We start from the raw sequence: 24,609 nt of genomic DNA, 5'->3' as shown, positions 1-24,609 counted from the left end.
TGCAATCTCGCAGCTGCTTTCCTAAATCGTCAATTTCAAAATACTCTCTGTGATGACCTCGAGGGGAAACGGTCAATCGCTGCACCACGGCGGTGCAGTATTTATATCGATCATGGGTTCCGCGATTGTCAGCAAACCTCCTATGCCAGTTCTCGACTACAGCTTGAGGAACACCGCCAGCAAACTTTTATACGGAATCAAAGAGTACCGTCTAGCGAACAAAGATGGGTTTGTTTGATCACCACGATGGTGGAAGCTCGTCGCATGTGTGCTCTACACAATCCCTCGCCCAAAGTTCGTCAACGACTCACTCCCCCTGTTCGTCACGATGTGTCTTAACAATCTGCAGATTCTACGGTAACGGTGATTGGCGACTACACCTTCTACGAAGCCAACAAAATCGTATCGGGCGCTTTTACTGCTGCCACTCTTCTTATAATCCTCACTCTGATGACTATGCACGCCATGAAAATGCGCAAGTCAAACGAACAAGTCAAGTATAGCAATTTCTTGTCTTGTCCTATCGGATGAATGCTGATACCGGGTCTACAAACCACAGGATTTTGAAAATATGCTTCGTCATTCCCGTTTATTCCCTGTTCTCCTTTCTATCAGTCTGCTTTCCTAAAGCAGCTGTGTTTCTGGAACCATGGCAGGCTTTTTATGAGTCTCTTGCTTTGGGATATTTCTTCCTCCTCCTAAATGAGTGGATTTCTCCCAGCGATAGCCAGCGGGATCTATTCTTTTCAGCATTAAGAGTTCCCCAGAAGAACGACGCGCCACCTTTAGATGGTCTTGAGTGGTATCGGGTACGTATTATTCCGATGAAGAGGTTCTATTTACTAACAAGCACCAAACAGAAACGATGGATTTTTATTTTCCAGTACCCAGTGGTCGCTCTCGGCGTTGCAGTAGCTACTGATATCACCCAGGCGGCTGGTATTTATTGTGAAAACAGCAACAAGCCGTATTTTGCTCATCTCTGGGTATGTCTGTCCCTTTCATATTCTACTCTTATCAAGCTAGGCTAACATTTGAGTGGGAACAGCTTGAAATAATATCCGCCGTGTCACTGGGTGTCTGTGTGATGTCGATCCTTACGTGTTACCAGACGCTGAAACCGAACATTGGTGGTCATCGCGCGTTGTTGAAGTTGCTGGCATTCAAAGTTTTGGTCGGTCTCACATTTTTGGAAAATGTAAGACTTGAGGATTCTTAAAACATTTGACCTAGTTTTTAACTGATTTTTTTCAGATTATTTTTTTAATATTAACGTCAACCGATCTACTCAAACCAACTTCGACCCTGACTTATGCCGATATCAAGACCGGCATCCCGTCATTAATTATCTGTGTCCAAACCTCATTATTCGCAATTTCCTTCCACTACGCTTATAACGTTAGCGAGTACAGCAGCCCTCCCAAGGAAAGCCTGATATCCAATCAGGATCACGGCCCTGACGAGGGGGGCTACGGCAACAAGCCCCCTTATAGCGAGCTCCCACCGTACGAGGCCAGAATGGGCTTTTTCAGAGCTTGGCTAGCCGTGCTAGACCCTCGCGAGATTCTGAGTGCGATCAAATTCATCTTTACTATGCGCAGTCAGGCAGAAATGGGTACTACTTTTGACACCGGTTATGGTGGGAATGTTGGTCTCGAGCCTCTTCGTCGGAACAGAGATAGTTATTAACTTTTTTTTTTCTCAGGCGTTTTGAATAAGTCGTATTTGAGTGGTGTTTTCTGGGCAGATAGATGATGGATTGATGAAAATAGCATGGCAATTATACACTTTTGATGTTTGACTGCCTTTGACGCAGGTATTTCACCATAAAGGATATCAATGTTGAATAATGAAATTTCCAAACCAAATAGCTCCATGTTGGTATTTACATGAGTAGCTGACTGCATCCTTCCCATGGATTCATGACTCATGACTCATGACTTACATGTAGACTTTGTATCCACCTGTCATCAACACCATGTCAACACCACCAGTTGACCTTCCAAGACCTTGACAGTCCACAACCGGGTGTCTCTACATAATTATGGACAACCCGTTCACTCGCCAAGAATGTGACCGGCCTATTAGCATCTTGCTATCACCCATGTGTGACTACAAGAAATACCGTCCTTGAAAGTCAAAGTATTCCCACCTAGTTGCTCGGTGCGGGCTTGCAAGAAACCAACTCTTACGAGTCGTTCCAGCGTTAAGTATTTTCTTCATTCATCCCTTTCAAACCCTCCACGTCCAATCAATACTGATATGAAGAAAGAAAGAAAAAAAAAAATAGGGTGGTAGCAGCGTCCTCTTCTCTGCTACGTACTACTTCAAAAGGTATAGTTCCCACTAAACCGGCAGGATTGCTATCCTACATCCTGGCAGCTCAACCTGACCCATACCACCATCAAGGATCCCTGTCGCGTACACTGTCAGATACATAATGACAGTGCATCATGCCACGTCAGTCCGTGTAGCTGCATCATAGATAAAGCGACTTTTGATATCAAAGACCCCGGGGGGTGGTTTTGGACGAATAAAAGATACAGAAAATAATAATGTGATCAGCATGTGCTAAAAGCGCAACCATCGGAAAAGGCATTTTATATCCGAATCAGAAACGTTTATACGAGGATGACACACACACACACACACACACACACACACCACACCGTTCAAGCTTAAAATAGACTGGGCCGGTTATCCGGCGTGTCTGACCGACTTACTGCCGTGGAGAAATGAGCACATTATCGCACTTCTTTGCCGAATCGGGGAAAGGGTCCTGTAACCTTTCATACATTAAACATAATAATGCTTGAAAAGTGCGATGGGTTTGATGTTCAAATGTTCGCTTAGGTTTTTTTTTTTATTATTATTATAGACTTGCCTGTATATAGTAGTACTCTTATATACGTACTCGATTTTTAGACCGTGACCTTCCAGTGACCTTCCCCAATCGAGACCCGCAACTTTTTTTTTAACGGTATCTGATGATGATCCCTCAAAGAGGAAATACACAGCGCAAAACGCCGCCCGGTGGAAGAATAATATATAAACAGTCGGATTCTTTACTTGCGGTTCGGATTTCTGAACCTTTATAAATATAAATTTGGATTACATATATGGATTCTATTGTGTGTGCCATTCCATTCACCAATCACTATGCATATACCGTCCCAATTTCGGCTTCAGTCATGATATCAGTCCAGTAAAAAAACGGCCGCGACAGGTCCAGAAGACCGTTATTATTATAGGCCGCCGATCTATCGACGTCTGCTCGACGCCAGACTTCGCCCAAAACACTGATTGCGCCCTGGATGGTATTCAGCCCAAGCCGCCGCCCCATGTGATGGAACTGCGTCACGACGAATTCTCGCCAGCGCAAATAACTGCCTTCTTCGCTGGCGAGTGCGAGGGTCTCGGCGCTTAAAGATAATACTGGATTGTTGCTGCTCAGGCCATGCGAATTACTCAGCAGGGAATAGATCTTGTCCGGCTGTAGCAAGGATCCAGCGACGATTAGCGGGATAACCAAGAGACTATGCGCACCAGAGGTCGGCGGAATAAACGATGCCATGGACAGGATCTGCATAGCCGTCACCATGATCTTGGCCGACATCTCAAGCACCGAGCTCGGTGAATCGCCAACCTCGAAACTCGGCGGCGACGGGGTCGACTCGGACCAGTCTGCAGCCGAAAAGCGCTCCTGCAGTAGCTGCGGGAAATCCAGGTACAGTTCCAGCAAGGTTGTGAGCTTATAGATGTGCGCTAGGTTTTTCAAATGGCTCACGGGCGTGAGCTCGTCGCCCGTGTCTTCGATCTTGTCGTCCTCGGGCACTTGATATCGCAGCACGGCCTGTTCAATCTTCCAGGCTCGTTCTACCAGATTGGATTCCATTCGCTCTCGATTCGTGGCCGAGGTGACCTGTTGAAAGACTCGTCTGAGCGACGACTTATGGCGTCCCAGATTGCACGCTTGAGACCAATATATAAACAGCGGCGTGCAAATCCCCGTCCACGCGTGGACGTAGATGTGTTTTATGTCCTCCTGCTCGCAAAACGGAACAAGATAGTCGACCACTTCGCACGGCTGTGTTATCGTGACGGCTGCACTGGATTCCCAGTAGCTGATAATGCCGACAAGAAAGCTCCTGGCGGGCGACGAGCAGGCGACGGCAAGAGATGTATTCGACGATTTCTTGATGTCTGAAATCCAATTTTTGAACAATATCCGTGCGCCATTGAGGTGATTGCTGGGGGGAGTGGATGGGTTATGCCATGCCTAATGAAATCACAGTCAGTCTGGAATCATTCATTCAGTTTTAAAGGGGGAAATAAATACCTCGGTCAAGCCTAACAGAATGCAGCTGATCAATACTTCAGGGCCGACACGAACCGGCCCAACCTGATTCGACGGCTTCTCTTCCGTGATCATCAAGAGCTCGGATTTCATATAGCCAATGGCCTCGATCTTGTGCTCTAACGAAGCAGTCATCATGCCATTTCGCTGGTGACCCATATAAGCCGCCGACAGCGCCATCACAGAGTGATAAATGAGCGGCGATGTGAGCATCAGATCAGCAACGACTGCACGGAACGAGTTCTTTTGGGAATAAAAACAGCAACTATTCAGGCAGAAATACGTGAAATAGTGCCGCGAGAGCGCGGTGCTTCGGTCCTCCAGGAACCGCGGCACGCCGGTCTTGGTGATGGGCCACCACGGCCTGTGCTGTGCTGCGCTGCTATGGTCTGCTTGGGCGCTGATGCTGCTACTACTACTACTAGTATGATGGCTGCGATACGATACTGGGGATCGAAAGGGCAGCTCGGCGCTGAGCGGAGAAGACAACAATGAAATCGGCGAGACGCTGGAATTATTGCCGCTGCTCGACAGGGAATCCTCGCTGGTCATCAGAATTCCAGGAGTAGTAGTGCGCCGCCCATCAGCTTTAAAGACAGATCGATGTCTCGCGGCGGCCGATGATTCTGTGGGCGACTGCTGCTCCTCCATTGAGGCCAACGCGGCCTGCATCTTTCGCGCGCCATCTGCAAAGCCGGGGATGTCCTTTGCTTTCTTCTTTGGCTCGGTGCTGCTCTCATCCAAGATCTGGTATTTGGACGACCATTTCACCGGCCGATTATAGCCGGGGCATTCAAAGCCCTTTCGCGTGCATTGATTACAACTGGGGATAGTCTCGTCACATTTGATTTTCTGCCCATGGGAGACGACTTTGTTGTTAGCGCTTTTTCGCCCGAGAAAAAAAAAAAACAGGAGGGGGAAACATGAACGCACCCTCTTCTTGCACCTCTGACAGCCACCTAGACGATCAAATAATATTAACACCCAGGCAAAGAGGCTGTTTTCCGAATGGACCTACTGCGCGACTTGACCTGAGCGCGAGACGCGGGCTGGTGCCCCTCAGGCATTGTAACGGTTGGCCCGCGCTGTTCCGGATCGCGAGAGACGAAGAAGAAAAAGAAAAGAATATATCCCGAATCACATCAACGCGATGAGCATTCAAAATAATATTAATAATGATGATAATAATGATGATAATAATAAAAGGTGAGCAGGACAACTACAAAACGAAGGCTGGAAAGGAAAGAAACAAGGTTTCCGAACGAAGTCTGGCCGAGAGAGGCTGGTTTCGACCGAAAAGAACAGTCAGGCGCCCAGAGCAGGCTGAGAGAGAGAATTAGCTCGGAACAGCGAAAGAACTTCTGGCTGAACCTTATTCTTCCTTCTTATTTTAGAGTGTCGCGCGCTTGGCCGCATGGGGCTAGTGTTGTTTCTCTTCAGGCGGAGATATTGGTAAATTGTAGCCTAGATATTGGGCGGAGATAGGTAGAGAAGTCTTATTACCGACAGTATTGAAACAGCCTACAGAAGTAGCGGCTTGGCATGAGATTGTATAGAGGCAAGAACATCCTATCGCTATATCCATTTCCAGCTCCATCCTACTTGCACGCTGCGCGAAGCCACAAACAAGCAAGTCCCGACAAAGGCAGCCACGCCCGTGAATATCTTCAGATAAAGATACCCGCCGTCGTCGCGCTCTATCAGGGCTCCGGCAACCGGGGTGCCAATAAACGCTCCCAAGGCGTATAAAAACCAGTTGGTCCCGTTCCGAGTACCGATCTCCTTGATGTCGGATATCTGCGCGACGAGGGCACTGACCAGGGCGACAAAGGCGCCGTTTGAGAACCCGATCAGGGCTGCGAATACCACCAAAGGCGCCGTTGAAGCCGCGGGGATCCAAAGTGCGAGCGAGAAGATAGCAGAGAGGAGTGTGATTATAATCATGCAGTTGAAGCGGCCAATCATGTCGGCAAGGCGGCCCGCCACAATACGGCCAACAGCACTGTGTGAAGATCAAGTAAGCCAGCAGCATCCCGGGAGTTGAAAAAAGGTCTGCTTACCTGACAGCGTTCAGGATGGCCAAAAGATAGCTGGCCAAACTGCGATCCACCCCTTGTTTAGTCGCATCCAGGATAATAAACGTCGCCGGAAGGTAGACCGATATAGCAAATGCGAAACACGCAAGGGAGCTCAACAGGAAACGCGGCTCCTTTAAAGGATGGATGAAATCCATGATGTGAAACCGTTTCGGAACGTGATTGACTCTCGAGGTCGTCAAGAAATTGGCGGCGACGACGAAGCCCAAGAAGAGGAAGCCGACAGCCCGCAGGGCCCAACCAAAATTGACTTCATTGTTCAGGTGGTTGACCATAATACTAAGAAGGAATGAGCCCTGGAATCGGAGGCAACTACAATGAATACGTACGGGATGACCACACCACCAATGGCCGAGCCAGACGAGGCGATGCCTATTGCCAGAGCTCTGCGTTTCTTGAACCATGTCGCGATCGTGTTCGATGAAGAAAAGAAGACCGCGGCAGCGCCGAGACCAGTACAGATAGACTGCGCCAGCATAAACTGATAGTACTCCTTTGACAGAGACATCATCATGATACCAAGCACAAGCAAAAGAGAGCCTGCAATCATCGAATAACGCGGGCCGTATGAGTCAAAGACCTTCCCAAAGACCGGCGCCGAGGCGAACATCACGAATGCCTGGAGTGAATTGATCCATCCGATAGAGCTTGAAGAGTAGCTACTCAGCAGCTCTTTCTCGTATATGGTCTGGAAGATGCCGACCGAGTTGTTCCATCCTACGCTAACGAAATTCGCACACCATCCGCCAGCGACGATCATCCAAGCCTGCAGTCCGCCATCCGGAGGGTCGCTTGGCTTCACTGCGTGCGGTGATGCTTCCGGGTAGTTTTGTTTTGGTGTTTCATTACGAGACTTTTCCACATCTGCAATGGGATCTTTCTGTCCGGGCGCTGCGTCGGCCATGTCGAATAACCTCGGATGAAGCCGAAGCCGCAGTGCGGACAGGTCACGTGTTGCGACGAACGATAGTTGATAAATCTAGACGATAGATCTCTGGTCAAGGTACATAGTTCCTCTTGGCGATTGGCTAGGCAAATGCTTTTTTTTTATAGGGCTAGCCAAGAAATTGTGGTTTCGGCGTGTTTAAGTCTGAGTGTCTGGGGAAGCAATACTGTTTATCCCGCGGGCCATTTCCGAGCTCAAGTACCGCTGGGAAAACACTGTTCCGCCATAGCTTTGTTCACGTTCCATGCCTATATCAGTTCGCTGGAGTATAGTACTCGCATTGCTTGGTTTTTTGGTGTTCACCGTGTCATCGAAATATAGTGGCGATGATGTACATCTCGAGTATAAAGTCTGACAGCAGTGCGGGGGATAACATCGGATATCGTCGTAGAGGAAAAGACATTCGAGGTCCTGCACATATTTCAGGTTAATCTTACTGTGACGAATAAGTGTCTCCTACTATCTAGAAGATAGTACCTTATTCACCCAACGCTGTTGTTAGCAGGGAGAGCCGCCATTGCGAAATGTGCTCTGCAGCGTCGACGTCGACGAAATGGCTACGGTAAAAGCGGCTTTTCGAGTCAAAATCCTGGAATAGCTTCTCCAATTGCGCACGTAACCATAGAAAGTATGAAAAGAGCGACCATGGATATTGAATGACTAGTCTATTTCTGATTCAGACCACTGGATTTCAAAGGTGAAAAGCTTCGCTACCACGGAGAGACTAGTGCATGCGGGGTAAGTCTCGGAGCCTCAGGGCACGAGACGCGCGCGTTTGTTGCCGAAAGATCAAAAGATCAACCCTCCGACAACTACTACTACACATCTCCCAGTCGCAACCCACGCCACACCATAATAATATTATTAAAAAAATACAGTTCTCTACTGCTGCTTTCAAACATGTCCGCCTTTGCTCCCAGCGCGTCAGCCGACTCTAAAGGCCCAAGCGAGTTTGAGTTTCAGCGATCGGAGCTCGTCCGCGAAATCGCTCTTGTCCGTGTACCCTCGTTTACCTCTATGTTTTTTTTTTTCTTTTTCTGTTAAATGAATTTATTTACTGACGATTTTTGTTTTACAGAGCATGGAGTCCGCCCTTCAGAATATCAACCGGTTAAATCGAAATCTCGAGAGTATTATCGCGGTACGCTTTTTATTTTTTATTTTTTATTTTTTTTTTCTTCCTTCGAACGAACCCCCCCAAAACAAACCACCGTGGAAAAGAAAATTCCATTAGCTAATATTGATGAATTTCCGCAGGTTGGAAACGAGTTTGGCTCCGTCGAGGCATTATGGAGCCAGTTTGAGCATTTCATGGGCCCTGAAGACGAACAGGATGGGAATCACAACGGGCAAGAAGACGAAGGGGAGGGAAACACTCAGGCGACAGAGGATGATGAGACCATGACGGAAAACAAGTAATTGTTTTCGCGATCGATCTTTTGGTTTTGTTTCGTTTTTTTTTATATAAAAAGATACCCTTAGTCTAGGCTACATATTATAGGCGTTGTGTGTTATTGAATATGTTCATTTGTCTAAATACAACGACAGCAGCAGTCCAACACCCAACTCCTACTCCATGCATGCTTGATATGCCTCGCGGCCCATGATCAATGATTCACAAATGAAAAAAAAGGAAAGAAAGGAAAGAAAAGAAAAATTTGAGGATCCAAGTCCGCATAGAATCCAATCACAGGACATGGCCGCTCATAATCAAGATGTTCAGGAATACAACATGAGAACGATGAAGCAAAAGCAGAAGAAAGAAAGAAAAAAACAATGGCCGGAGCTTACTCTCCGAATGACATGCCATAATCCATATTCATGCGCATCAAAACATATCACGTTTAAGAAAAGAAAATTCTGTCAAAGGCAATCAACGAGCATGAAAACTTACAGAATCTTGCAGGTACGCTTCTTGACCCTGCGGCGGCCTGAAGGACCTTTGCCGCTGGGGCCAGGGGTCGAGTAAGTCTCATCTTCAACGCCAACGGCGGTGTTGACGGCGAGCTCGAATACCTCGTCGACACCTGTCATTTCTTTGCTGCTGCACTCAATATAGGCAGCCCCCATGCGCTGCGCAACAGCCTGGCCCTGTTCTGGAGTAACTGGGGTCAATCCCTGTGTCTTGAGAAGCTCAATGCACGTTCTCTTGTTGCGGAGGTCTGCTTTGAGTCCCACCAGGATGAGCGGGGTTGTGGGACAGAAATGGAGCACTTCGGGGTACCACTGCAAATTGTTAGCGTCGGGCTCTTGCTTTTCTCCAAACCAGAGACTTACCTTGTCCATAACATTTTCCAGCGAGTTTGGGCAGTCGATGGCGAAACAGACAAACAAAAGATCTGTTTCCGGGTACGAGAGCGGACGCAGTCGGTCGTACTCTTCCTGTCCGGCGGTATCCCACAGGGCGAGCTCCACGGTCTTTCCTGACCGGCCATGGATCGTGTGAGTGATGTAGTTCTCGAAGACGGTAGGGACGTATTTCTGTGCCAGATATTAGCATTCTTTCTTTTAGTTGCCAAATCACAACTGCCTACCTCTGGAAAGTAACGCTGTGAGTAGCTGATGAGCAGACAAGTCTTGCCGCAGCCGCCGTCGCCCACGACGACAAACTTCTTGGAGTACGAGGGCGGCTGGGTGATGTTGGTCGCTTGAGACATCTTCCCCGACGACATGCTTGTGTTTGTGCTGCTGGTGCCGTGGCTGCTGTGACTGACTCTGATGCTCTGGCTTCGATCACGCGTGCCCAGCGGGGGTGTCTTTTCATTGTTGTAGACCGAATACCGTCTGTCGTATGCGGCGGCGGCCATGGTTGCGAATGGCTGTCAGCTGAGCACGATGTTGCGGGGATATTCAGATGCTTCCAAGAGCAATGGCGAGGCCAGTATCGTTGTTTGGAATATGGTATGGAAGGATGTGAGTTGGTGGAGGGAGACCTGAGCGGGGGAGTCTGAGTCTGAGTCTGAGTCTGAGGAGAAGAGGGAAGGAGAAGAGAGCGCAGCGACGAGGAGAATCCTTGTTTTGAAGACAGCGTCTGCCAGCTCATGCGACTAGCGTTGTACTAGGCCCCTAGCAAGGAGAATGTGTGATGGCAGATCGAGGTGAAACCCGGCTGGATGTTGTTTATCGCGGCGCGCTGCCATGGCAACCGCCCGCCTGGACCACTCGTTTTGCGCTGGGCCTCGCCTTATAGGGAGAAAAAAGAGAACTTGATCTGAGAGTCGTCTCCACGGTGGATTCGCTTGCCAGCTTCTGGCTTCTGGGCCGCGCTCGGAGGATATTATTATTAGAATATGGTTGTTATTGCGGCCCACTGTAGATGTACGTCACTGCGACTCTATTCCTTGGTGTTGTCGGCCAACATTGATTTTATAATTACTAATGTGTTATTCTTTAATGTCGATTAACCAAGCAGGGGGGGGTTTTGCAATTATCATGTCAAGGGAATCTTCATTTAGAATGTGCGAAACTATCAATTGATCATGGTGCTATCCGTAATATATATATATATATATATAGCGATTCCGCCTTCCTTGCAGAAAATATATTATCCGCGGCGCAAGCCTCCCACATCGCCAACCGCATGAAACATACACATATTCCACGAATTCCAGCCAGAACACCCTGCCAGTCACCCAACATAAGCCATGTCTATACCAACACTCTGCAAGCTGCAGAGCGATACGACATGGACGCGAGCGGCTCCACGTGCGCAGCCAATCGCAGCGGCAGTCTTGGCGTGCCTGCGTTTTTAGTGCGCAACCAGGAACCACGTTGACGTTGGACATTTGGACTCTGAACTCTGGACCCCGACACTCCCCATTCTTCTTCTTCCTGACCGTGCCTGCTGAGGAGTAGTGCGTACATGCTCAGAACTGCCTCTCTTCGATCAATTCCTCCCTCCCACCTCGCCGACTGGGATATGCTGACAGTCGAGGCGAATGGACCGCCGGACGCACACCTCAGTCGGTAACCGCAACACGGAGCGCTCGCCCATAACACCATGGAGAAAATAACCATGGAGAAAACACAAAACGGAAACGGACGGACCGATGCAGGCCTGAGGAGCTTGAATCACTGTATGTCTGGCTTTTCCTTGTCTTGCTTTCCTCTCATCTCCCACCCGACTGCGTCGCATCGCGCTTTCTCAGCACTAACTCGAGAAACCAGACCAGCATCGGCTGCCAAAATGGCGTTACTGGCCTCGACAGAAGATCCTCCCCCTTATACGATATGAAACCCCGTACTTGGCCTGGCTGCAGGAGAAGATGCGCACGCCTACGCTGGACTCGTATTTCGCTTTCACCGCCAACCTCGGCACCCATACTTTTTTCACCATCTTCCTGCCCATTCTGTTCTGGTCCGGATATTCGACGTTGGGACGCGGGTGAGTGTTTTGTCTCTGCAAGTGGCCGTACCGGAATTGCTAATTGGCTTATTTTGTTCTCTATTAGAATGCTCAACGTCCTGGCCGCCGGCGTGTTCTGGAGCGGCTTCGTCAAGGATCTCCTGTGTCTTCCTCGCCCATTGTCCCCCCCTCTACAGCGCATCACAATGTCCGGATCCGCCGCCTTGGAGTACGGATTTCCCTCGACGCATTCCACCAACGCCATCTCTGTCGCCATTTACGCCATTGCCCTCCTGCGGTCTACCGAGAATACGATGAGCCCGGTTGTTAACATTGCAGCCCAAGGGGCGCTGTACCTCTACGCCGTGTCTATAATCATTGGCCGGCTGTACTGTGGAATGCATGGGTTTATGGATGTCGTAATCGGTTCTGGCATGGGCGCCTTGATTGCCTGGGTGCAGTGCCAGTATGGCCTCTTGTTCGACACCTGGATTATTGCCGCCACTGGCAAGCAGATCCTTCTGGTAATTTTGATTGTCCTGGCGCTGGTCCGACTCCATCCCGAACCAGCGGACGACTGTCCTTGCTATGATGACAGTGTCTCTTTTGCCGGGGTCTTCATCGGAGCCCAGATAGCTTCGTGGGATTTTGCGCAGTCTTCTCTGGCTTGGCCCGAACCGAGCCCCGACACAATTCCATACCGATTGGCAACTGTTGGATGGCCCAGGACGATCCTGCGTATTGTCATTGGTGTTTTGGCCGTCTTTGCGTGGCGAGAGGTCATGAAGCCTCTTTTGCTGCGAATCCTGCCTCCCGTCTTCAGAGGCCTCTCCAAAGCCGGTCTCCTTCTTCCTCGGCGCTTTTTCACCCAAGCTTCGTATGTCCCCTGATGATGGCCGGGTTTAATACAGAAACACTAACTGTTTGTCACCAGGGATTATGAGAAGGTGCCCCAGCTGCTCAAAGACAACGACGTTATTCCTAGCGTGTCCGACATCCCCTCCTTATTCACATCGATAAGACATCCACGTCGACGAGCGATCTCGGTCGGACCGCAGTCTGAAGCCGATGCGTACGAGACGCTGGCCTACCGAGAAAAGCGCCGTCGCGAAAGCATTGGTGAACAGTCACAGCACCTGACTGGTGAGGAATTCTTTTCTTCTTTTTTTTTTCTCTTCTTGTTGCATACTGAGACTGGTACAGTTGAAGGCTCCGTCCTAACGAATCGCGCCCCATCCAAACTCGAGAAGTACGAAAACATGATGGGAACCGGCAGTCCCCGACGAAGCCCCGAGACTCTTGCACCGCCCAGCACCGACACAGGTCCTGATGTGATGCCAGCGCCACGCCAGGCTACCGACGACAACGATTCGGACGAGCAGGAAATAATGTTTGCAATGATTAAAAAGCCCCGTGTCCGTTACGACGTCGAAGTTGTTACGAAACTCATTGTATATATCGGTACGACCAGCAACTGCCCGTGTTTACCGCCGTGCTAATGTCTCCTCTCAGGTATCGCTGTTATCGTTATAGACTTTTCGCCTTACGTTTTCGACAGTCTTGGTCTGGCACCTTGACCTCATCCATACATGAGCAATACGACGCTCTCCTCGCCTTTTGAGCATTTTCTCTATCGCGTTTCTTTCTTTTCTTTTCTTCTGTTTCTATTCTCTTCTCTAGTTGTGACCTTTTTTTCTCTTTCTTTCCAATCTGTTCTAGTGATAATCCTTGTAACTACCAGATCAGTCGACGCACGCTGTATAGACGAGTGTTTCTGCAGAGGATATATATATAGAGAACAAAGTAGAATAAACGCAAAGTATAAATAATACCGGGGCAGATCGGCAGTGTCAGCGTCAGCCCTACCGCCGCGCGCTTGGCCCGACCGAGCAACGCGCACGGTCACGTGCCCTGCTAGCGCGCGGGAAGCTCTGGTTCCTGTGCCGAAGCTCTCTCCAGCTTCATCTTTGCGCCTCGCGACACCCGCCCTTCTGTGTTTGCGCGCCGCCCTGTCCGCACCGCGAAACAACCGACTCGCCCGCAGCTTCAACTCGCCATGTTCCCCAGGTGACCGCTGTATCTTTTCCCTCTGCTCGCACCGCTGTAATGTATGGCCCTAGCCCCAATCGAGCCACCGCGCCCCCCCCTCCAGCTGCTGCCACCACCTCCACCGCCGCCTCCTCTGCTGTGCCCTGCCCCTCTTCCTCTTCTTCCCCTCTTCTGCTTTTCCCTCTTTTCTTCCTCTTTTCATCTTCACACGCCGGTCAGCCAAAGCTATCGCTCTGAGCAACTTCCTCGCATCTTTGCCTCTCAGCCGCTTCTCTCTGAAGAAGCATCATCTTCTTTCTTTCCAATAGCTTTCGCGTCTTCACAAGCGTGTGCTTGTTTCTCTGTCACGCTCTCTCGCAGCTGCAGCTCCAAGTCGAGTTTTTCTCTTGACGGGCGCGCCCCCAACGCGCCTGTCACCGACCGACCTGCACAACAACAAACAACGCTTGCCTTTGACATCTCAACTCACATGTATGTAAAGCCGCGATCTTCTCTTCTCTTACCCCTCACTGTCTTCTCACATGTAGCTAACATCGCAATGCAGCTCATCCCAACCCTTCGTCTCCTCCAAACCGCGTCGTTCCAAAGAAAACAGGGAAACGCAACAATCCTCACAACCCCTCCCATCTGGATTCGAAGTCACCTCGAGTAGACTCAATCCACCATACAATCTTTTCTCTCGAAGCTGCGTTACCCCAAAGAAAATAGGGAAACGCACAGCTTCTTTTTTATCAAAATTTGAAGTCACCCCGAGTTGACTCAAATTTTCTCAAAACCTGCCCACCACACACACATACACCTACTCTCGTGGCTCCCAAAGAAAATAGGGACCACACACCTCTCTTCCCACCTACCTACCTCTCATCTGAGGCTTGCTTCACTTCTCCACACATCACATATCCAATTTGGATCGCGTCTCCCTGAAGAGAATCGGGAACGCACTACTTTCTACCTGCTTGCCTCTCACTTGAGGTTTACTTTACATCTTCTCACACCACACATCTCCTTTCGAACCGTGACTTCCCAAAGAAACTAGAGAACATGGCAGAAATGGATACTGTCATGCTAGACGCGCCCGCAGGCGAGTACGGTGCTTCGCTAGATCCCATGGAAGGCGTTGTTTACCACCCATCTCCTAGTCCGTTCGGTCACTCCCACCAGACCCCACAGCACGCTCCCAGGCGTAACTTGTTTTCGAGCCCTAGCTTGCAACCAAGACCTACCTTGCAATTGTCCACTCTTCATGACAGGCAAGCACGCCGTCAACAACTCACTCGTCGTTGGCAACCTCGCCCCAATGACCCATTCTACCATGATATGGAGGAGGCACGTGCAGACAACCGTGCAGAGCAGCGTCAATTCGATCGCTCTCATCTACACAAACGTGATGGTGCTAGATTTCCCTTTTCTTCCCCGAAGCGCACGCGTACTGCGTATGAGCAGGACACAAGTGACCAGAGACGCGTCATCGATGCTACTCCGCGACGGGTTGTTGATGCCGCTCGACCTCTCCTTGACGTTACTCCACCACCCCATATTGATGTCCCTCCACGTCAGATTGGTGCTATCGCTCCTCAGAATCTTCTTGATGGTAGCCCACGTTTGCTCGTTGATGCCGCACCACAGCCACTTGTGAATGCTGCTCCACAGCAGATTGTCCCTGTTGCTCCGCAGCCTATCCAGATGCCTCAATGGCCTGCTGCACTTTATCGTCGAGCAACTTGGCGTGCTGCTATCCCTCCTTGGCGCAGAATCATCGTTCCCGTCAGTCGAATTGCTCAGCTGGCTCGTCGCACTGCACAGATTGGTATCAAGCAAACTATCCGAACTGGACTCGGTGTTGCCTCTGCTTTTGCTCATCTATTTGATAGAAGAGAAGAGAGCCCCATGCCAGCCCCTGAGACCCAAATCGCGGCTCCAGCTCCAGCCCCTGCCCCCCAGCCGGCACCTCAACCCGCGGCTGAAATGATTGAACCTGAAGAACCTGAAGACCCTGTTTCTCTTCAGCTGCAAGCCGAGCTAACCGGTCATGCCTCTCAACTACCCAGCCCTCCATCTCCATCTCCATCTCCGCCTCCACCTCCGTCTCCGTCTCCATCTACACCAATTGTATTTTTTCAGCCGCGCCGTCGCTTGGAAAGCCCTGCTAACGCTATTTCCGAGGAAGATAGTATTCGGATTATGGTTGCGAATGCTACTAGAGAGGCTCGAGACAGAGAAATGGCTGAAGTTGCAGAAAGAGCTGCCGCACAAACCGTTGATGAAGATGAGGCTGAACCTCAATTCGCGTTGGTTCCGCCATTGGCTCCTTGGGTTCGTAGCCCTATCCGCTTCAATCCAGACGTGCCTCAGGTCGCACCCTGGCCCCCCATGTCCTCTACCCCGTCCTCCCCTGTCATCATCCCATCCTCGCGTCCTGTCGAAGAGACTCCCGCCTTGAATTTGGCTCCTCCAGCACATCCTGTCAACGAGGCTCCTGCTTTGGGATTGGTTCCCACACTGCGTCCCATCGAAGAAAACCCAGCCTTGCGTCTGATTCCCTCATCGTCGCGTGCTATCGATACTATTCCTGCTTCGCGTCCGATGGTGCCGTCCTTGCACGCGGTCGAAGACACCCCCGCTTTAGACTTGGCTCCTATCGATGAGACTCCAGACTCCAACTCACTACGTGCTGTCGACGCCATTCCAGCCCAACATCCCGTTGTCCCCCCCCTGCCACGTCCTATTGATGTTACTCCTGCCTTACGATTGATTCCCTCCTCATCCCGTCCTGTTGAAACTGCTCCTTCTCCACCTCCAATTGTACCAACTTCTCCTCCGCCCCATGATGCTTCATTTCTCACTCCGATTGTCCCTTCATCCTCGCGCTCTATCTCTGACACTCCGACTGCACGTCCTACGTCTTCTCCATCTCGTCGATTCCCCGTGACTCCAGTAACGCGATTGATTCCTCCACTGATGCGTCGTTACCGTGGAACTCCTGCCCTGCGGCGTACCACTCCTCGCGTGCCACGTCCTCCACTGGATGCTGACATCGAGGAAACCCGCGATCTTCTTTCTACTGTTACTGTCTCGGGTGAAGATGGAATCATCCCAACACGTATCCAGTGGTGGGAAGCCGATACTCCTTTGGGACGGCCAGTTTCCGCAGTCCGTTTGTTCAGCTCGAATGAACCACCCGCCAACGTGTCCGACCGTACTGGGGCACTTTACCGTGACGAGTATGAAGAAATGCAGAGAGAAGCTCGCATGCGCGTCATACGTGAGCGCGCAATGGCTCTAAGTCGCCAGCGCGTGCCGGAGGGTGAAGATGCTGTCCGCCCATTAACCGAAAGCGTGGAAAGACAAGTTCATGCCGCAATGTCAGCTGCCAGTAACAGAGTTCTCGGATCGACCCTCGAAGGGATCGAGCTGACCCAGCAAAAGCTTCTTACCTGCTACAAAGACCTTGAATGGCTAAATGACGAAGTCATCAATGGCCATTTGGCGCTGACTGTGGACTATCTCCGAGAAAAAGCGAACAACACGGGTCGCAACGTGCGGCCCAAGTACTTTGCATTCAGCAGCTTTTTCTACTCAAAGCTCCGCGATGGCGGATACAGAGAAGTGAGCCGATGGGCGCGGAGGGGCAAGATTGGTGGAGAGCATCTCCTGGACGTGGAGACGGTGTTTGTGCCAGTCCACCAGCAGTCACACTGGACCCTGCTAGTCGTGAGCCCAGCGAACAAGACAATCGAATATTTCGATTCGCTGGGCTCACGCTGGCGGTCCTTTGTGGACACAATCAAGGAGTGGCTGGCGGGGGAGCTGGGGGAGAAGTACGTGGAGGACGAGTGGACCGTCCTCCGTACTCCCTCCCCCAAGCAGGACAACGGGAGTGACTGTGGTGTGTTTTTACTCACCACAGCCAAGGCTGTGGCGCTGGGATTGGAGCCAACCGCCTACGGGCCGGGCGATGTTCCTCTTTTGAGGAAGAAGATTGTTGCGGAACTGCTTAACAGCGGTTTCAGAGGGGACCTGGATCCTTCGGGACCAGGTCCGGCCCGCCTCTGAAACCGCTGTGGGCCACAGACAGGTGGCCGCTCCGGCGGCGAAGGACAAGACCAGGGGGGGGAGAAGGGGGGCGATGACAATGATGAAATAACGAGAATGACGGCGTTTTTGTTGGGTTTGGCGTTGGGCCGGGATACCCTTGTTTTTGGGTTTTTTTTTATGTGCATGGCTTTGTTTTTTTTCTGTTTTTTCTTTCTTTCTTTCCTGTATGAGTGATACCCCGTCAGTTCTTCTGACATGTTTTTTTCTCTTTCTTTCTGGACTGTCTGGCGTTTATGGAGCTTCGGCTTCCTTGGTTCTCCTCGGTCTTCGGACCTTGAGTTGAGATCTGGTGGCTTCCAGCCTGCCACCCAGTCCCCCCCCCCGGTTGTTTGGCACAACTCATGTGGTCTTGACGGTTGAGTCGATTTTTTTTACATCCTCTCGTCAAGACCCATGAATGCCATCAACCAGTCGCCTTTTTATAGTCTTTGGTGGATGGTGGATACTTGATTCGTCTCTCTCGATGTGTCTCTCTGTGCGTCTCTCTGTCTCACAGGGTGTCTCTCTTCTCTTCTGAACCTGCATATGGACTCTTATAAAAAAAAAAAAATTCAACATTCATGTGATCCTCCTCGTCCCTGGACTTGAGCCGATCTATTGACCTTTTTTTTTTTTTTTTTTAACAGTGTCATTTTGTCCTGGTTGATGGGAACAAAAAAAAAAAAACTCTCACCTTCTCTCACCCTCTCTCACCATTGTACTTTTATTATTCTTTTTACTTTCTTGTATATTTTCTTCTTGACATGTTTTCAAAAGCCATGCACATTTGTTTTTTTGTACATTACTATCACTCCGTATTAGAGGAGGTTGAATACTGGACATGGACGATCGGTTCGTTACTGTTACTTGCACTATTGTTCTTGATGATTGACGGCTAAGATGGAAGCTCGTAGAATGTAATATTGAGTAGTCTGACGAGGAGAGAAAGAAGGTTGAATTGGACTGGTTGTATCTAGGCTAAAAACGAGGATTACACCTCTTGTCAAGAGAAAAGTAACTATACAAAAGAAGTATAAACAGTCTATGAGAATCATCAGTAATGTAAACCGAGGTTTGAATCGCTATTAAATAATTTCCGGAATACCAGGAACAGCAACGTTGTCGATGCGGCAGTTTCTGTTGCAAAGCTTGGGCACATCCCCGGTTAGATTGTACGCAACCTCGATCCATTCGATACCCAAGTGAACGCTGTCTCCAACTGTGAGGTTGCCAGACCACAGGCCGCCGTCGCTCCACAGATTGATGACCAGTCTGCTGGGGTCTACTGGAACACCGTATGCCAGATTAGCCTGTTCCTGGTTTTCGACATACCAGCGCGACATTGTCGGCAGCCAGTCTAGGCGATAGGTAGACCATGCTGTCCATGGGGTCGGCGAGTCTGCAGCAATCTGAGAACCGGGTATGACGATGTTGCGGATTGGATCGTAATCCGGCTGGTTTGCATAGTGTACTCGATTTGGCGGGTCCGAAGTTAGAATTTCAATGTCCGACTCGCTGGTTCTGGAGAAAAAAGTGAATATTCCAACGCACGCACCGACTGATGGGAGGAGACGTTTTTCCTTGCGGCGTTGTGCATGAGAGCTGTGTGGTTCCGAGGTAGTATTATTGTCGGATCGGGATTGGATTCTCTGGCCCAAGGCCTGCTCGGCGTTCACGGGCGATAGTATGTCTTCCCCCTTTTCAAGAATGCGAAGTCTGACTCGCAGCGAGACGTGCATGAAATTGAGAAGATTGGTTTCAATCTCCGCCGTGGAAGAAAAGGCCTCGAATCGAGTTGTCCGCATGACAAGAAAAGTTGGCCCACCACCAGCCGCATGGCTGGTCAGATAGACGTTTTTGTTGGAATTCACAATAGTAACGGGGAAGAGAGGAGTGCCTCCACGGCCCCAGTCTTGCACAGCCCATTCACTGGAAAAGGGAGTGTCTTTGAGGAGAACAGGCGCGGCATTCGCTCCGTAGTCGGCACGACTCGGCGGGCTGTTGGGCTGGAATTGAAAAGTGCTGGCGGCGGCTGGATTAAGAGGTACTTGACGAAAATCCCAGAATCGATGATGCTGAAAGTATCCTGGATCGGGCCCGGATACAGTGTAGCAATCGCAGGCTGGGTCGACGGCCTGGGTGGTGCGGTCCTCGGATGTCGTCTTTTCAACCCTGTTCGACGAGGTCACAGCCGGGACAAGAGCGAGAGCGACAGTGGCGAGGATAGGTGAGGGGTTGAAACGCATGGTGAAGGAGGTATATTAGAGGGACTTGATACTGTGGTGTAAAATATTGGGATAGATTGTGGCAGCAATCAATGAGTGGTGAGAAGAAGAGTCGGAGTCGTCTGCGGTGGGAGAAGATGGCGCATCAACCGGCGGGGAGGAAGGAGCGACTGCTGCAGGGCATGGCCGCAAGGAAGGAGCGTCCAGGCAAGACTCGGTCATATATTATCCAGAGGTATACAGACGTATACTGACAGTCTGTGTAGGAGAAAGTCATTTTGTTCACGAGCTTGATTTTCAAGGCCAGGACGTTCGCTGAGAATACTGACGGTCGGAAGGATGCACGATTCTATCGAACATTTCTATCGACTGCTATCGACAAGCCCTAATCAAGGAAAGGGAGACTGGATTGCCTAGATAGGCAATTCTTAGCATCCCCAAATAGGCAATTCTCTGAATCACGTAGCTAAATATAGCAGCCGTATTGATAGCCGTATTGATGACGGTAATTAATACATGGCTGGCTGACCGAAGCAAACAGCGTCACCGGTTACAGCGTCACCGGTGCAGAGTGCTGGGCCAATCGTGGGGCGGGTAGGGCCCGGCGGGGGCTGAATATGACCCAAAAAGAGCGACGCACAAAAATATGAAAGCGGGGCGGGAGGTCGGGACAGCGATCTGGTTGGCGGCGTGCACAGACATAGCCCGGAAGCGTCAGCCTTGGCGGCACTAGCTGTCACAAAGCCGTACTAGCGCAGGACTAGCGCGCTATTGGAGCACGGCGGTTGGCTGGCAAGCAAACACATGGACGCATGGACCAGGTGAGCCGGAACGAGAGGCAAAAACTGGGTGTGACGGAAGGCCCCTTGGGAGTTGGTGCAACAATCAAGGGAGGAAATGCCCAAAGCCCGCCCAGTATGGGTCTCCGTCTCTCACTCTGTCCTCACTTCTCCCCGTCAACGACTCTGGTATCAATCCTACGCACCCCGAAACCGCCTCTCAGAATGGCTACTCACGCCTAAATCCACCCCAGACGTCGATTTTACCATGACCACAACCCTAGAAAGGAGTCTCTCGCAGACTTCCATGTCCAGTTCGCTGCTTTCTGTCCACAACGACATCACGCCACCTGCCATGCCCGATTCCCGGCTGTCAATCGCCCACCGCATTGGTTATCTGGACTCTCAGCTCAGCGACCTTCGTTCGAGCGTGTTGACCAGTGATGACTATGTGGATCGCCGGAATCGGGAAGACGAGCATGTTCGACGCGAGTTTGTCGCCCAGCGCACTGTCTCGGAGCGAATCGATGGCAACGTGAAGGAGCTGAAGTCGGATGTGTCGAAACTAAAGTACGCCTTTGGTTCGTTGCAGACCGACACCGCGTTCCTGCGCAATGATGTCAACCGTCTCCAATCCAACTTTCAACAATTGGAGTCTCGTATGTCCCAGATGGAACGCGTGCGGTTCAACTCTCTTGCCAACACGATACACGCGCCTCTCAACCCTGTCCCGAAGATTGATGAAGATGGGACGCTACGCTATCCGAACTACTTTCCCAGATCCGTTTGGCGGTTTTGGTGTTTGAAGAAACGAAGTCGAGGTGAGCAGGAGTTTGGGTCAAATATGTATTCTTTCTAACAAATGACTCCCCAGTCCATCGTCTAGTAGGACTTGCCCAGTTTTATGAGCTTGAAGGCTATGAATACTGGGGTCGCAATTATCAAGAGCTGCAGCCTTTTGATGATGATGATAGCGACTCTAGTGGTTCTAGTGACAGGCCCAACAACCTGACGCTTGCAGAGGCTACTTACCAGTATCCTGAAGCGTGCCACCAGGCCCTGGCCGCGACTCTCGGCTTGAACTATTACAAGATCCGAAAGGAAGCTGGCGAAGGCCCCAATGCGCGCATCGCGCGTCCGCCCAAACGGCATCCGGACGAGATAGCGTCCAGTAACCATTCAAGCATCAAAGTCGCCAAGGTCGAGAAAAAGGCTCGACGGTTAGACGACGTGTCGCCAACCCTGCTGAAGCAGCTTGTCACGGGCGTTCCTTCTGTCGCGTCCAAGTCGGCATCGTCGGAGCACGAGGACAAGCTGCGGTGGCGCGGGGCTGGCTCTGACATCTCGGACGAAACCATGTCGAAGTTGAAGGGCATTGCCTCTGACGATGTTGCCCAAATTCTGCGGGCTATTGAGCGTGGTCGACTGCATGTGCAGTCTGAACAGATGAATATTTCGCCGACTGAATCCCGACGCAGCGATGCCGTCAAGGCTGATAATATGGACACATCGCCGATTGAGGAAGACGGTGCCTCGGTGCACACGGTGTCCACTGAGCTTATATCTCCTGGATCGTCGCTTCCGGATACGACCAGTGTGTGACTGCGTCATGTAAGATGTTGAGTATATTTTGTTTTGGTTTTGTTTGATATCTAGCGTGCATATGGAACGATTTACGACATGATTTGCATACAGCGAGGAGTTTTGATTGGATTCACTGTATATATTGCATACACCTATACCTGGATGGACTTGACCGTATATTTAGTGTTTTATATTTGTATATAGCACTCGACGATCAATACATGCCTGAAACCTCGTGATTATTATACATTGTATACAAGTTATAGTAGATGCTGGTCAGCCTAGCTTTGCTTCGACCGGCTCTAGTTTCGGATCTGAAAGTGAAACTTCACTCTCACTCTCGTCATCCTCCTCAGACTCTTCAGAAGAAGACCCCTCGCTACTAGTAAAATCGTCCTCGTCATTTTTGTCCGACTCTGTTTCAGGAGAATGATCACGCAGCCATGTTTTTTCTAGTATAGTCGACTCATCGTCCACATCGCCATTCTCGATATCCGTAGGCGAATTGGGCAACACGTACAGCCTGGGATGCTCGTATACGGTGCGACCGCGCAGGGCGTCTGCGAGAGTGGTATCGGGATGCAGCGGCGCGAGCACGATGTGGTGATATGCGTTTCGGCGGATGTAGAAGTAGACGTTGCGATAAGGTGGGAATTCGGTTTCTTTTTTGTCTGGCAAAGAAGTAGTTTCGTTATTTGCTGGAGGATACGCGCGGTCGTATGCCTGGCCGATGGTGATGGTCTCGAGGTAGTTTTGGACAACAGTGTCGCGGCCGCAGGTATGGATCCAGTCGACCGTCCAGCTCAGGCACTTGTGTCTGCAGTTGTCAGTATATATATATATATATATATAAAGAAAGGAAGAAAGTACTTTGGATGCACCCTCGACTTATTCTGCTTATTCCTCGTCATCCCCCTGGGCGACCTCTCAACCCTGACACCAGCCTCGTTGGCCGCACGCAAAAACGCCGATTCCCCTCTGACCGGTTTGTTTTTCTTGTTGCTGCTGCCATCCTCTTTTGAGTAATTTCCTCCTCTCTTTCTTTTATTGTTGCTTGCAACTTTCGGATCCAGCATATACCCATGCTCCAACTCAAACCCTCTCGCGCGCGCCTCCCTCTCGGCACGCTCCAGTCCACGCTCAATCCCCGTGATAAAATTAAAATCGCGATCCAGCGCACCTGTAGTCTCGAGCTGGGCGCGCGGCGCGTACGCTGCGGGATCGCGTACGCCGGAGCATTGCGACCAGTTCTTGTGGCGGCGCGTGCAGGCGAGCGAGCAGGTGCGGATGGAGCAGCGGGGGCAGCGGTATTTTGGGGGGGTGATGTGGCTGTTTTTTTTTTTTATATATTAGATTGTATAGCGTGTATATAAGGGAAGGGAAGGACGGACCAGATGGTGCAGAGCTCGCTGAGGAGGGGTTCAGGTTCGGACATGGTTGTGGTTGTGGTAGTGAGCAAGGTGAGGATGGAAGGTGACGATGAGGTCAGGAAAAAATTATGCGCTTATCGTCGATAACTATACGATAAGCTTATCCTACAACTATGTACAGTAACTACAACTACAACTGCGACAGAATCAGATATTACATATTTATCTGCATCAGTTGAAATAAAGCTATTTGATTTAATTTGCAATTATAAAAAATAATTTAAAAAACTAAAAATAAAAATAAACACGGGCATCTTCCTCTACCCTACCCCTACCCTACCGCTACGGCCGTAGTCACATGAAACCCATCAATAAACTCATGTAACACAGCGAACCCGATTTCTTTTTGTCAGTCTCACATGGTCGGCCGACAAGAGTAAAATGAAGAACAGATCAAATGGCCTGTGATGTCAAGACTCAAAAAGACTTGCTCCGAGTTTCGATTATCAATAAAATGAATCGATTTCCCGTACTCCGGTCTCTGCCGATGTCAGATATTCGTTCGGGTTACACAAAAGTAATACAAATTATTTAACACGATAAAAAAAAGTGATTTGTGATTGGTATTCAGTATTCGGTTAATTCAGATGCTATGCTATGCTATGTAATGTATGTATGATACTAGAATGCGAGTATCGGGTATTGTGCAAAAAAAGACAAAAGACAAGACTCAAGGCTACATGAGGGGGGGTATAATGGGTATATCGCTGAGACGGAAACAAAT

At 50.2% G+C, this 24,609-nt stretch overlaps 9 protein-coding genes across 9 annotated transcripts; 5 read left to right on the top strand and 4 right to left on the bottom strand.

Annotated features, from left to right (window-relative positions):
- Nucleotides 1-224: 224 nt before the first annotated feature.
- On the top strand, nt 225-1,689 carry TRUGW13939_05120 (uncharacterized protein; the record flags this gene model as incomplete). The annotated part of the gene is made up of 6 exons (XM_035488285.1): nt 225-294; nt 350-497; nt 560-809; nt 861-986; nt 1,049-1,198; nt 1,255-1,689. 6 exons carry the CDS (start codon nt 225-227, stop codon nt 1,687-1,689), a joined length of 1,179 nt encoding a protein of 392 aa, XP_035344178.1.
- Nucleotides 1,690-3,157: 1,468 nt separating this feature from the next.
- Nucleotides 3,158-7,432, bottom strand: TRUGW13939_05119 (uncharacterized protein; the record flags this gene model as incomplete). Its single annotated transcript, XM_035488284.1, has 6 exons — nt 3,158-4,279; nt 4,340-5,226; nt 5,291-5,316; nt 5,985-6,359; nt 6,418-6,732; nt 6,783-7,432. Coding segments are annotated over 6 exons (3,375 nt in total), but the record flags the coding sequence as incomplete, so codon positions are not given.
- Nucleotides 7,433-8,299: 867 nt separating this feature from the next.
- On the top strand, nt 8,300-8,818 carry TRUGW13939_05118 (uncharacterized protein; the record flags this gene model as incomplete). Its single annotated transcript, XM_035488283.1, has 3 exons — nt 8,300-8,392; nt 8,478-8,540; nt 8,657-8,818. 3 exons carry the CDS (start codon nt 8,300-8,302, stop codon nt 8,816-8,818), a joined length of 318 nt encoding a protein of 105 aa, XP_035344176.1.
- Nucleotides 8,819-9,289: 471 nt separating this feature from the next.
- TRUGW13939_05117 (uncharacterized protein) lies at nt 9,290-10,206 on the bottom strand (the record flags this gene model as incomplete). Its single annotated transcript, XM_035488282.1, has 3 exons — nt 9,290-9,625; nt 9,677-9,880; nt 9,934-10,206. The coding sequence occupies 3 exons, from the start codon at nt 10,204-10,206 to the stop codon at nt 9,290-9,292; spliced, it is 813 nt and encodes a 270-aa protein (XP_035344175.1).
- A 1,193-nt stretch (nt 10,207-11,399) lies between these two features.
- On the top strand, nt 11,400-13,321 carry TRUGW13939_05116 (uncharacterized protein; the record flags this gene model as incomplete). The annotated part of the gene is made up of 6 exons (XM_035488281.1): nt 11,400-11,475; nt 11,567-11,783; nt 11,851-12,621; nt 12,679-12,887; nt 12,948-13,205; nt 13,257-13,321. 6 exons carry the CDS (start codon nt 11,400-11,402, stop codon nt 13,319-13,321), a joined length of 1,596 nt encoding a protein of 531 aa, XP_035344174.1.
- Nucleotides 13,322-14,834: 1,513 nt separating this feature from the next.
- Nucleotides 14,835-17,846, top strand: TRUGW13939_05115 (uncharacterized protein; the record flags this gene model as incomplete). Its single annotated transcript, XM_035488280.1, has 1 exon — nt 14,835-17,846. One exon carries the CDS (start codon nt 14,835-14,837, stop codon nt 17,844-17,846), a length of 3,012 nt encoding a protein of 1,003 aa, XP_035344173.1.
- A 1,106-nt stretch (nt 17,847-18,952) lies between these two features.
- TRUGW13939_05114 (uncharacterized protein) lies at nt 18,953-20,113 on the bottom strand (the record flags this gene model as incomplete). The annotated part of the gene is made up of 1 exon (XM_035488279.1): nt 18,953-20,113. One exon carries the CDS (start codon nt 20,111-20,113, stop codon nt 18,953-18,955), a length of 1,161 nt encoding a protein of 386 aa, XP_035344172.1.
- An 876-nt stretch (nt 20,114-20,989) lies between these two features.
- TRUGW13939_05113 (uncharacterized protein) lies at nt 20,990-22,473 on the top strand (the record flags this gene model as incomplete). The annotated part of the gene is made up of 2 exons (XM_035488278.1): nt 20,990-21,692; nt 21,746-22,473. 2 exons carry the CDS (start codon nt 20,990-20,992, stop codon nt 22,471-22,473), a joined length of 1,431 nt encoding a protein of 476 aa, XP_035344171.1.
- Nucleotides 22,474-22,731: 258 nt separating this feature from the next.
- TRUGW13939_05112 (uncharacterized protein) lies at nt 22,732-23,890 on the bottom strand (the record flags this gene model as incomplete). The annotated part of the gene is made up of 3 exons (XM_035488277.1): nt 22,732-23,272; nt 23,326-23,784; nt 23,847-23,890. The coding sequence occupies 3 exons, from the start codon at nt 23,888-23,890 to the stop codon at nt 22,732-22,734; spliced, it is 1,044 nt and encodes a 347-aa protein (XP_035344170.1).
- Between the last annotated feature and the right edge of the window lie 719 nt (nt 23,891-24,609).

Source organism: Talaromyces rugulosus, chromosome III, assembly GCF_013368755.1.
Source record: "Talaromyces rugulosus chromosome III, complete sequence".
Taxonomy (NCBI): Eukaryota; Fungi; Ascomycota; class Eurotiomycetes; order Eurotiales; family Trichocomaceae; genus Talaromyces; species Talaromyces rugulosus.
This window is presented reverse-complemented; position numbering and strand designations above follow the sequence as displayed.